This window comes from Pelodiscus sinensis, chromosome 20 (genome assembly GCF_052426305.1).
Source record: "Pelodiscus sinensis isolate ZL-2025 chromosome 20, ASM5242630v1, whole genome shotgun sequence".
Classification (NCBI taxonomy): Eukaryota; Metazoa; Chordata; order Testudines; family Trionychidae; genus Pelodiscus; species Pelodiscus sinensis.
This window is the reverse complement of record NC_143071.1, coordinates 20,006,782-20,019,509: the sequence shown is the minus strand read 5'-3', so window position 1 is coordinate 20,019,509 and position 12,728 is coordinate 20,006,782. Positions and strand designations below refer to the sequence as shown.

At 45.5% G+C, this 12,728-nt stretch overlaps 1 protein-coding gene across 10 annotated transcripts in view; it reads left to right on the top strand.

Moving 5' to 3' along the window:
* Nucleotides 1-518: 518 nt before the first annotated feature.
* Nucleotides 519-12,728, top strand: part of EXOC7 (exocyst complex component 7) — a 31,520-nt gene continuing 19,310 nt past the window's right edge. For 2 of the 10 annotated variants that reach the window (XM_006136469.5, XM_006136466.5), the window contains exons 1-6: nt 522-706; nt 2,324-2,389; nt 4,363-4,547; nt 5,677-5,782; nt 8,051-8,273; nt 9,099-9,266. In XM_006136469.5, coding sequence (XP_006136531.1) covers nt 647-706; nt 2,324-2,389; nt 4,363-4,547; nt 5,677-5,782; nt 8,051-8,273; nt 9,099-9,266 — 808 coding nt within the window. In that variant the 5' untranslated portion in view covers nt 522-646. Of the gene's footprint in view, nt 707-2,323; nt 2,390-4,362; nt 4,548-5,676; nt 5,783-8,050; nt 8,274-9,098; nt 9,267-11,052; nt 11,065-12,728 lie in introns of all 10 variants that reach the window. The other 8 variants (XM_006136459.5, XM_006136461.5, XM_075903622.2 and 5 more) reach the window with 8 other exon arrangements.

Here is a 12,728-nt window from a genome sequence, read left to right as displayed (position 1 = left end):
TTAGGGGAAGTGGGAATTAGGTTACCTGGCTGGGAAACCCTTGACAGCTAGAAACATAGTGTAAAGCAGAATATTTCCCCACCATGCCCCCCCCCATAAAATTAGCACATCACTGACTACCCTGCACTGGAGAAGGTATGTGCAAGTCAGCGATCCCCACAGCCAATCACTGTTGGCAGAGGGATGAGGCCCAGGGAGTGTAACAGCAAGTGTGCTGTATTTAACTCATGCCTGCAATTCCCTCCCCAGGCACTACCGATACACCTCCCCTGCCCCCCACCAATCCAGTAGTGAACATGACAAGAGCGCGCTCCAGTGGACACGCCCAATATGGCGGTCTATGAACATCGTTCCAAGGGCCTGCCACTCTTTATATGGCGCGCATTGGAGACGCGCAAGCGTACTTCTGCTCGCAAGCCGAGCCCTAAAGTCTTGGATCTGCGCATGAGTACTGGTTCCAAGATGGTGGTGTGTGGCGGGGCGCAGGCGCATAGCCATCTGCCGCGCTCAACATGGCGGCTCGGCGCTGACGGCGGCGGGCGTGAGGCGGAAGTGGGGAGACTGACTGACAGTGGCGGGCACGGCCGGGCTGTGGGTGTTTGGCAGGCCGGTGCCCCTTGGCTGTGCCCAGCGGTTCCGCGGCAGGATGATCCCTCCGGATGAGGCCTCTGCCCGCAGGCGGGAGATAGAGGACAAGCTCAAGCAGGTAGCGGGGGGCGCTGCGCTGGGCCCGGGGAGACCCCGACACCCCCACATCGTTGCCTGCTCCACCCCCGCCCCCAGGACAGCGCCGCCCCTGTACAGCCCCTTAAAAGACTCCCTCCCTCACAGCTCCAGCATCCCCCCCCGGACTGCCCCCCTCGGACAGCTCACCCCACTGCTGCTCCCCCACCTGCCCTAGGGAGACCCTCCCTGCTACCCACCCACACTGTAGGGCCCTCACTCCCTAGGCAGGGACACTGCCTCTAGTGAGAGGCCTTTCCCTGCAGTGCAGTCTGGGATCCGCCTTCCCTAAACCGCTCCATTTCCCCTGGAATTGGCCCCCAGAACGTTCCCACGATTTGGGGCTCAGGGGAGCCTCCTTGGAACCAGATTCCTGCCTGGACAGCTCCACTCCTCTGGAACTGAGCCTGCTAGGCAGACCTCCCTGGAACTGAGACCTCCTTGCTCCCCCTGAACCAGACCGTACAGCTCTGCTCCTGTGACATGCCCCCTCCAGAGAAAGACCCCCTGAGTCCTCCCCCATGCCCTTTCCCCAACTGGGGCCTAACCTGTAGATGACATCTACAGAATGACTCCAGCACTCCATAGGCTCCTGGAATTCTTCCCTTGCAAAGAGAAGACCATTTCTTGAGAGCTTTTGCATAATTTCCCATAATTTCTCCACCCCATAATATCATCCATATCCCATCATTTTAAAAATAGAACATTTACTTCTGAAATAAATCAAACACAAGAGAAAAAGAACATTCATGTCCATTTTGGTATACACACAGCAACCATGGGTCTCACAAGTCAGTATTTGTGAAGCTGTGGTTTTTCTTACTGACCTCTGGTGTGGAATGGCACAGGTAGGGATATGGCCCCTGAAGTCACATGGAATGATCAGATCTGGGGATAGGAATGTTAACATGTAACCTTAATTGGTGTTGCTTACTGGGTAATAGTTAACCGATACCCAGGGAGCAGCCCCCTGGCCCAACTCAATGCTGCTCTAGCACCACCGGGATCCCATGCAGGGCTGGAAGCTGCCAGGCTGGAGCAACTCTTGACTACGGCAGGGGCGCTACTTCAGCCCAGCCGGAAAGTGGCATTTATTACTTTGTCATAATAGGGCACTTACATCGGTGGAAGACAAGTTTGAGTGTAGTCAGATACACAGCTAGGTCAATGAAAGGTGACTCGCATTGTCCTGAATTTGTAGTGTAGACCAGAGGCAAGACAGATTTAAATTGAACTGAGAGTGTTTGCTACACTGGGTTAATTGATTTTAAACAAATTAAACCTTTAGTTAAACTGGTGCTACTTTGTATGTAGATTATTAGTTGATTCTCACCTGCTAACATTGTTTTGTTGTGTTTAAATTCATAACACTAGAGAACAGTGTTTAAATCCAGATGCCTCTGTATTGAAATTTAAAAACAGGTATATCATTTTAATGTTTCTGTTCTAATTAAAAGTGTACGTGTTTTTAAACTCCTTCTCAATTATTTGATATTTCCTTTAATAGAACTTAGAAATGCTGTTTTCTTTCAATCTTGTGTAAGGTTTGAAATTCACCTGTCATATAGAACTGATAAATTCTTCTTTATTCCAATGTCAGGAAGAAGAAACACTGTCCTTTATAAGAGAGAGCCTTGAAAAAAGTGATCAGCTCACAAAAAACATGGTAAGCAGGGTCCCGTAAACTAAGTTTAAAAAGGTAGGATATGGTTTGCTTGGTCTCTGATTCTGGTGCTTTCTCTCCTGAGAGTTTCTTTGAAAGCTCTGATTTGCCAACTTGGGAAACTTATGAGTTCACTGGGTACTGTTTTTAGATTAGAATCTTGAGGATAGGTTATAAAGTGTGTTGGGGTGCAAGTTTGCCAGGACTGGAAACGAGTTCAAATGATCCTTCAATCTGGTTTAATTTATGTGCATTTATAGCATTGCTCATCTCAGTATTTCAGTACCTCCTGAGTATATGACAGTAGAAATAAATCCACTCCAGCCAGGGGGTAAAATAGCTAATATTAATTGTTCTGTGTGTCAGGGCACAGGGGTGAAGAGCTTTGGGAAAGCCAAGTAGAAGAGTAATTTCTGAATACAATTTACTTGGTGATCTTTCTGAACTCATCTGGTAGTGAATTCAGTAACCTGGATCTGAAGGATCTATTGTTGGTTGACAGTTTTGTATTGCCTGTGTATTGCCATAATCCACCACATCCGAACAGAAGCATAGAATTGGATTTGGTATTAATTAGGGAGTCCATTCCCAAGGAGAAGTGTGGCATTGATGTGCTCATGGGCACTTGTGTTGTGTAACAGGTGGGCTGCTGGATGCTCTGCCTAATGGATTCCCTCACCCCACCTCACCACTTCTTATTCTTACTTTTGAGTTTTAGTAACTGAGTCTCAGTCACTGTAGCTGGATCTGAATCTGACTGGATGGAATTGTATACTTTTTGTTATTGTTGCAAGGAGACTAAAGTGACCTCTAGCATTGCAAATCTCTGCCCAGGAGCTGAGAGAGCATGTGGAACTCAGACAAGACAGAGATGATCTTGCTGGAGAGAAGGAAGGGCTTGGACGAACTTTGTTCCTCCATATCATCCATTTTCTGCTGAGGCCACTTACCCTCTTAATTAAGTTAGTTGCAAACTTAGAGTTCCTTGACAACCAAATTAGGGATGTGAATGGATGATCAGTTAACCGGTAAGCATCACCCTTACTGGGTGATACTTATCAGACATTGTTAAATGGCGGGGGCTGGAGCAGCCCCTGTCCATGGCAGGAGGGAGGCGGCGATCCAGCCAATCTGCAAACACCAGCCTCTGTTTAATTGTTAACCAGTTATGTTTAACTAGATAAACTAATTAAACGGGATTGTACGTGCCTAAACCAAATGGTCATGGCAGAACAGGGCTATGAACATCAGTCAAATGACTTCTCCATCGTAAACTTCATTCACTCAGTACAATTGAGTAAAGCAGGCATTTTCAAACTTCATTGCAATGAATGACAATTTTTTTCATTAATTTTTTGTGAATTTTTATTTTTTCTGACAAAAATGATCACCACAGGAGAAGGGACCAAAGCCTGAGTCTTCCTGAGCCCCTCTACCCTGAGCTTGGGAAGTTGGGGGACTTGTAACCTGAGCTCCAACTTGCAGGGCTGAAGCTCTCAGGCTTCAGCTTGGGCTTTGGCCCCATGCACCGGAGCTCTGACTTTAACTTCAGTCTCGGAACCCAGCATTAAAATGGGGTTGCAACCCATTTTGGGATCCCAACCTGCAATCTGAGAACCCCTGGAGTAAAAACTCTGCTTCAGCCTTTCCCCTCACCTGAGATAGCTACAGTTTATCTCCCTTTGGATACTTCCCTAGCACCTGTTGTATGATGATTTGAGTGCTATACCAATGCTAAATATAATACTAATAAGTATATGGTGATGTTTAATATTACTTCCATTTACACATTGGAAAGCAGAAGCATAGGTGGGTTAAGGGATCTGCTCAAGCAGACAAGCAATTCAGTGGTAGAGCCAGGAGTAGAAGCTGGGAATCTGGATTTCTATTACCCTCTTAACCGCTAGCTCACAATACAGTTGTGTTTTATGTGGAAGGAAATTCTCCATGCTGTTTGATTCTTTTGGGGGTTTTAGGTTTCCATCCTCTCCTCCTTTGAGAGTCGTTTGATGAAGCTGGAGAACTCTATCATCCCTGTGCATAAGCAGACAGAGAATCTACAACGTCTGCAAGAAAATGTTGAGAAGACCTTGTCCTGTCTGGATCATGTCATTAGCTACTACCACGTGGCTAAGGATACAGAGAAGATCATAAAGGAAGGGTGGGTCAAGTAGCAGAACCCTGCTTTCTTCTGCTGAATCTCTTTGTACCGGGTCTGTTTTGAATCAGGGTAGTTGATTGGGCAGGTTTCACAAAAATCTTGTTATTCTTTGATTTTTTTTTTTTTTAATATATGGGAGTGGGATTGGTAGGCTGCACAGGCCTGGCACTCCCTGGGGGTGGAGAGGGTTTTGCAGGCCTTTTACCGCTCTCTGGGCTTGCCCAGTGGGGGGGTGGGGAGTGGGCAGTGGCCAGAAGCTGCTCCCCGGAGCAGGCTGACGTGTTGGCTGCTGCCATCCAGAGGCTTCCCACTGAGATGCTTTGCTGTCGCCCTGTGGTCATTCTACGGTATAACTTTCTGCTACCAGACCCCTCTCTTTCCATTTTATGAGAAACAATCAAATTCCAGGCACATCCCATTGTCCTGGTACAACCAAATTCTAACCTTGCTTTAAGTTAAGATAAGAGAAAGCTGCATACCAAATTTGGTTGTTCTTATAGTTTAGGGGGTGTTCTTGAACAAATGGACTCATGAACAGCCAGACAAACAGATGCACGTTGCTAAAATACATAGATGTGTCTGCCTCAAGGGAAACTCCGCTTGAACTTACAACATTACCTCTGAGGGTAGAATCCTGTTCTGGGGTGCTTTAACACATTCTGCACCTGATCCCTATGTGGAACACCTAGCGATTGTATTCATTCCTTTCTTCCTTGCTGGGTGGACTGGCTGGGCACCCTTTCATGGAGCTTGGGTTGCCTGGAGGGGTTACGGTGGTAAAGCATGAAGTGTCCTGCCCCACCATGGGTTGAGTGTGTTGATAGGAATACTGAGGAAACAATTGCTGACATAAGCAATGAGAGGCTGCAGACTGAGCACTATGGAATACTGACCATAGGCTGCCATTTGGGCTGCTGTCTATACCTGAATTGGGTCTTTTTAAAGCCAGCCTTTCCAAGTTGCCTAGTGATTTGGCAAGTGGCAGGGGTGAAGTGGCAGTGAACCGAGGCAGTCAGAACATTCCCTTTAATCTCTGACTGAAGAAAGTGGAGTTGAGGTCTTCATGGATCTTCCATCCATTGCTGAGGTTTTTGGTGTCTTTCTCATGAATGCATTCTTTTCATTGCAGCCCGACAGGGAGACTGGAGGAGTATTTGGGCTGCATGGCCCGAATCCAAAAGGCCGTGGAGTATTTCCAGGACAACAACCCTGACAGCCCAGAACTAAACCGGGTGGTATGTAGTATGATTGAAAACCAAGAGCACTGTGTGGGCGATTGCTTCTTTGACATGTGCAGCATACTGGCAGGTTTGCAGAAGTGAGGGGTTTTTGTAGGAACTTTCTCTTAGAATCCCAATTAAATCTGTTACCTCCTGGCAGTTACCTTTCTTAGCATCCTGTACCAATAAGACCTATAGCCGAAAGCCTGTACCTTGCATGCTCCTAAATTATATCTTGCTCCTAGTAAAGATAGAAAATGCCATTAATCCAACTTCCAGGATTTGCTACACTTATTCCCTAATCATTATGTTGCTAGAGTGAGGTAATGTCGTTAAGGTCCAGTAGTCCATGTATCCCCAGGATAAGAAACAAGTGTTTGTGCACTTGGAAAACAGACTCCATGCTTTGCTAAATAGTGTAGGCTGACATTTGCAAAGGTGTTAGGTATTTTGATTTTCCAATAGGATTTGGGTGTCTACCAATGTTCCCTCTATTTTTTCCATCCACATGTGGAATTAATTTTATGTGCACTGAATCATGTGCAGATATGCACCACCAGTAGAAACTCATGCTGCTGGCGGTGGGCATTGGGGGGGCTCTGCTAGTCAGTTGGGCAGTACTTGAATCTCTTCTGGCCGGCTGCCCAAGTGCTCAGCTTACAGGGAACGTTGGTGTCTAGATCCCTTCAGGTTTCTGAAAATCCCAACCTTGACAGATTAGTCTCTAGTTCTGGTAATACTGAGAGGATGGCTAGGCCAGTGGTTAGGGTGCTATGCTGTGATCTGGGAGACTCACGTTCAGTTACCCTGCAACAGACTCCCTGTGTGACCGTGAACAAGTAATTTATCTTCTCTGTGCCTCAGTTCACATCTCTATGGCAGGGAGAATAGCACTGCCCTGCCTCACAGGAGGTTGTGTGAGGTTAAGTACATGAGATTATGAAGCATTCGTATACTGCCATAAGAGGCCGTATAAGTACTTAAAATAGATCAAATACTGTATCAATCTTTAAATTCATCCCATATGTCCATTGCCATTTTAAATTCTTTTACCATTAGCTATAACTCCTTCCCTACTCTGTACCAGCAATTAAGTTCTGACATTATTTTAACAGCTGCTATCTCAAGACCCAAGCTAGATGGTTTTACCTTTTGAAAGTAGCTTGGAATTTCAGCATTCATGTGGCATAAAGTATTAATTAGCTACCATTTTGAGATCTTGGCTGCTAAAACTGTCCCAACTAGAGCATTGTGGGGGAAACAAGAAAGGAATCAGAATGATTCATAAGATTTTACTTTTTAAAAAACTTGGCTTCTGTTAAGCTATCTAGGCTATGAACGCTTTGGTGTAGAGGCACAATGGTGCTGAAGCCATCCCAAGTTTTGTGTGTCCCAGTCCCGTGCCCCTGCAACCCAGGGTCTTGGCTGCCAGCCTTGTGTCCCTGCCACATGTGGTCCTGGTTGCTGGACATGCTGTTGTCCCAGGGCTCTGCTGCTAGCCCCGGATTCTGCTCCCTTGCTGGCTTCATGCTCTGCATGGCCCAGTTCTGACTGCCTGCCCTGCCTGCCTGGGGATTCTGCTACCAGGCCCCACCTGTGGGGTCCCAGCTCTAAGGGGCGGTGAGGGATGTGGACTGGGGAAAAAGAGGGTGCAACTCAGCACCCCTGCTCCAAAAACTGTTCCAGTGCCACTGCTTTGGTGAGGCAGCATTTTCAGAATTAGCTGTTCCAAGTATTAATCCTGGCTCATTGATCAGAAAGATACAGGATTCCAAAGATGAGATGGAAATTGTATCTTTGCTGCAGCCTTCTATGCATTATCCGTGCTGTAGTCTTCACCTTCTCTATTTAAATGACACTTTTTCCCTCTCTTTCAAAACATCCTGTTATAGGTAACATTGGCCAGATCTGATCTTATTCCAGTGTAAACCTGAAATAATTGCACTGAACTCTGTATGTTGGCAGCAGTGTAACTGAGAGCAGAATATGGCCGTATCTTTCCAGATCATTGGGGATGCTTAGAACTCCCTTTGGATAGTGTTCCCATAACAGCTAGAGAGATTGCAATTGAGCAACTTCATCCCCTGTGGAGTAATTCCTTGACTTTGCTTTTTCAAACCCCTTACGTTTTAAAACTCTCTTGACAGTAGGCTTCACTGCATTTGGTGGCAGATGTCAGTGGTACACAGCATTTGGGAACGCAAGAAATTAGGTGAAGTTTAAAGATATTGGGAGAAGTTGCAGAAACATCTTTGTTTCTCCTGTCTCTGCTCTGTCCTCCAGAAATCCCTGTTTGAGAAGGGAAAGGAATCTCTGGAGTCAGAATTCCGCAGTCTGATGACACGGCACACCAAACCAGTTCCTCCCATCCTTATTATGGATCTAATAAGCGGGGATGATGAGATTGAAGCACAAGAAGATCTGATTTTGGAACACCTCCCTGAGAGTGTCTTGCAAGACATTGTCCGTATCTCCCTTTGGTTGGTGGAGTATGGAAGAAACCAAGGTAAACTGAAGCAAACCCCTAAATGAGCCAGTCTTGGAGACAAACATATTGCATATCCCATACTTGCTCATCTTGATCACTACAATGGTCTCCATCAACCATTTTACTGCACACTGCTGAGAGCACAATCTGCTGAAGGTTGTCTGTGTCACTGTGGAGCTGAGCCAGTAAGCTCCCTCCTCTCAGCAGTGAGGTCTGTTTTCAGGGAGATCAAATTGCCTTTGGAAGTTGACAAAGAATGTTAGCAAAGTTTCTGACTGTCTTTCAGAGGCATTTCTAGGTGAGTACTGTAAATCGGATTCCTTGCATAACAGCCCCTTTTGTCATTCTTTTTAAATCCTACTTCTTTGTAGTGCCTATGGAAGACTCTTCCATGGTCATTTTCCCATCTGTTAAAGAGAACAGCTACAGAGGGATGCAAGGAAGCTGTTGTTGTTGTTGTCTAGTAAATCTGTATACTTTTAGATAAACTTCTTTACAGTAGGTTTAGCACTGGTGTTTAGCAATGTAATTTGTTTAGGTTTCATTCCCAGTCTCCAGGTTTTTTTTATTGAACACACATTTGCAGGAGAGGCCAAGCAGTGAACTGGCTGCTCTACCAACATACAGCAATAATACTCCCTGCTCCAAAGCGTTTAAAATATAGGATCAAATTTATTCAAAGCAAAAGATCCCTGAGACAGATCTGTAGGTAGGAACTTGGCTGTGGGACCCCAGTCACAGCAGGTCAGTCTCTTTTGAGGAAAGGCCCAGCAACAGCATCCTCACTGTGCAAAGAATGCCTTGAGTTTGGTTCCAAGTCATACCTTCGTCTTATCTCCGTAGACTTCATGAATGTCTACTACCAAATCCGCTCCAGTCAGCTCGACCGCTCCATCAAAGGTCTGAAAGAGCACTTCCGTAAGAACAGCTCCTCCACAGGTGTTCCATACTCCCCTGCCATTCAGAACAAGAGGAAGGACACGCCAACCAAAAAGCCCATCAAGAGACCAGGTTAGTTCCAGAATTTAAGGATCAATTTCCTGCCCTGATGCTAAAGAACATCTGCTGTGCATGTTGTTCCACTTGTTGTATTAAATGTATCAGAGTTTTCTTTGTGCATCTCCATCTTAGGAGTTAGCATTCAGTCATAAAGAGTTGTTCTGAAGGTAGCTGGGTGGATGGGAGTTGAATGGCAAACACCTTTTCGCTTGTAAGGGATTTTCATGTTGGATTAAGCCCTTGATATAGCTCTTTCATCTCTTATTTTGTTGGTTCATCCAGTCCATGTTTCAGGGGGCATTTTTGAAAAGCTCTTATATGAATAGTTTGCAAAGATTGGGATTTTTTACCTTAGAAATGAGACAGATAGGAAAGGTCATAAGTCAATAAAATAGTGAATGATGCAGAGAAGGCAAATAGAGAGCTTCTGTTCTCTCTGACTCCTAATACGATAGAAAAGGGATATTCTATGAAGTTAGAAGGTGGGAAATTCAGAACAAGCAAAATGAAATACAGTGCCACATGAATTAAACTCTGGAACTCACTGCCACATGAAGTAACTGAAACTAAGAACTTAGCAAAAATCATAAAGGGATTAGACATGTACAGGCAGTCCCCGGGTTACGTACAAGATAGGGACTGTAGGTTTGTTCTTAAGTTGAAGCTGATCAGTTTCAACAGCGGCTGAATCTGGACACCAGTTCCGACTTACATACAGATTCAACTTAAGAACCCCAGGCGTCCCCAAGTCAGCTGCTGCTGAAACTGATCAGCAGCTGATTCCAGGAAGCCCGGGGCAGAGCAACTCTGCCTCAGGCTTCCTGTAGTCAGCCGCTGGTCAGTTTCAGCAGCGGCTGAATCAGGACTCCTGGGGCAGAGCAGCTGGGGTGCTGCTGGATTGGTCCAGTAGCGCCAAGGAGCGGTGCTGCGGGACCAACCGGCAGCACCCCACCTGCTCTACCACAGGCCCCGGGCTTTGCTCCACGTCTCCCTGGTCTGCTGGGGGGGGGCACTAGCTGCGTCCCCCCCCAGAAGACCAGGGAGACGGGGAGCAAAGCGGCGGAGGAACCGGGGACTGCCTGTATATTGATATTATAACTCTCCAGGATTATCATAACAGTTTTGGAAACTTTGTAGTTCTTTGCCTAAACCAATCTGGAGGTCAAGAAGAGACCTCTTCTTGACATAGCTGTATGGATGGCAGATGATCTCACATCTGCCTACTGCAGTGTTTTTACATCTTCTTTGGAAACATTTGGTTCTGGTCACTGTCAGATGGATGGACATCTAGTCTGGCAAGTCCTGTGATTCTAAAACTTTACTCAAATACAGAAGCCAAGGATTTAGCAAGCTATGGAAACTGAACTGCCCACTGCTCCCAGCTCTCCAGGTCATGGCATGTCTGTGAGGCAACCTTCCCCCACTGCTGTCCTTGTTCTGTGGAGTGATGGCTACTCCCCAGCTCTGACGCTTTCAGCAGCACTAAAACGAAAGCTCTCACACATTCAGAATTGAATAGCAGATTCTCTGTCAGGATCAGCTTAGCATATGGGGCTTGCAAGGCTCTGGCACACCTGGTCCAATCTACTTAATATGCAGTTTGTTAGCCTGTACAGAAGCAATATTTTCAAATGTAGTTATTTCCAGTAGAGATCCCAGATTATTGCTCTTCCTATATGCTCAAAAAATGGAGAGGAGAGAAAGGGGTGGGAGTTGGTGGAGGGCCTAGAGAGGATGAAGAAAAGGATGCATTTTAATTGTATTATCTTTATTTTTATAATCCTTATGTGAATGGCAGTCTTCATTCCAGGTAAACTGTGTGTGCGTGTTCTCTGCAGCTTGCCACGTCTCTCTTGACATCCTAGTCAGTCTTCTTCCTGCTAATAGCAGAGGGTGTGGCTGGGATATTTAAAGGGGAAATCTGCTGCTAGGGCAGATCTTTAACACTGGTGACCACATTATTAGATATTAAAATGTGCGCTTGCTCGCTCGCTCACTCACTCACTCAATACCTGAAAGCTGTGGCTGTGTTTCTTTTTGTTTCTGGGTTACAGAAACCAGCTCAGAAGATGTGCAAATGGAAATGGCATTACATGTGTCAGAGAGATCCAGTGAAGTGATCATCTAGGGTACTGGGAATCCCAAGAAATAATAGTAGTTAATTCGTGTCTTCCATATTTTCAGGCAAGGAGAGAGTTTCTCTTTGAACCAGGCTCAAGTTCTTAGTGGCTTGTACACCAACCCTGTCTTGTAACTGCATAGTTAACCAGAAACAAGAGCTTTTTTTAATTTACTCTCCTGGCATTCATCTGTCTTATTTCCCACCAGTCCATCAGTTTTCAGGGACAGTCCCAGAGGTGAAGGCAGTGTTTTTAAAACTTTTTGTATTGGTGACTTGTTTCTCACACAAATCTCTTGAGTATGGACCCTCCCCCCCACCCCTTATAAATTAACACTCCCCTGTTTAATGGGAGCTTAGGCTGTCTGTCCCAGGAGCTGAGAGCTCCCAGCCCCCATGTAACCACCTTGTAACCCCCTGAGGGGTGACGACAACCCCAGTTGGAGATCTTTGAAGGGTTCTCAATCAGAACTGTGTTACTCCAGAACAAAATGTTTTTATTGGAATTTAATTGCACCATATTTTAATCTTCAGAGTTCAGAGTCTGGGCAAGGAAATCACTGATTTCTATGCCATCGATTCAGTAGTCAAAGCTAACTCCCTTCAAATACAATGTCATACAGCATTAAGAGGAGGGTATCTAGTCTAGCATTTCAAGCATGTAGGTTAAGAACTCCCCAGTCCCAATGGAAGAATATCCCAGCACAGACTCTGATACACATTTCAATCTGTTGCAAAGAATAAACTACCAAGTAAATCTGATGTGCTACAACTCTTTCACGTGCAAAGCAAAGTTCTAGGGTGCTAGTGTCTGAGAAAACCATGGCAAGGTATAAGAGGCAGGGCTGCATGCCGGGGAATCTACTGGGTACTAGGGATCTTATTATCAGTACCTATTAATTGTGTCAATGCATTCTTGTGTTACCATCAACAGTTCTTTTGCAGTTGTACCACTTACTTCTTCAGCACCTTCCTGAGGTCACATCACACATTTGTAATGCCTTCGTAGTCCTCCAAGGAAGACCTTTTTCACAGCTGTCTGTTTGACAAAATGAGCAAAATTTTTAAAGCATTGAGTGAAATTTTAATGATTCATTGAAATGCATTCCAGCATTCTTTATCATGAGACAGGTTAGCTTTAAGAGCCTCTCTAAAATGAAGGCATGTGCTGCCAAATTAATGAAACTTTACACAACATGTTTCCTTGTAGGCCTAATGCTTTATGATTCTTTTAACGCTGACCACTTTCCACTCCTAAATGTTAGCACCACATCTAAGAGGACAATAATAGTTGAGGCTCCAATGTAGCACTTGTCCTAAAATTGCTACAGCACAGTGAGAAAAATTGTCCTGTT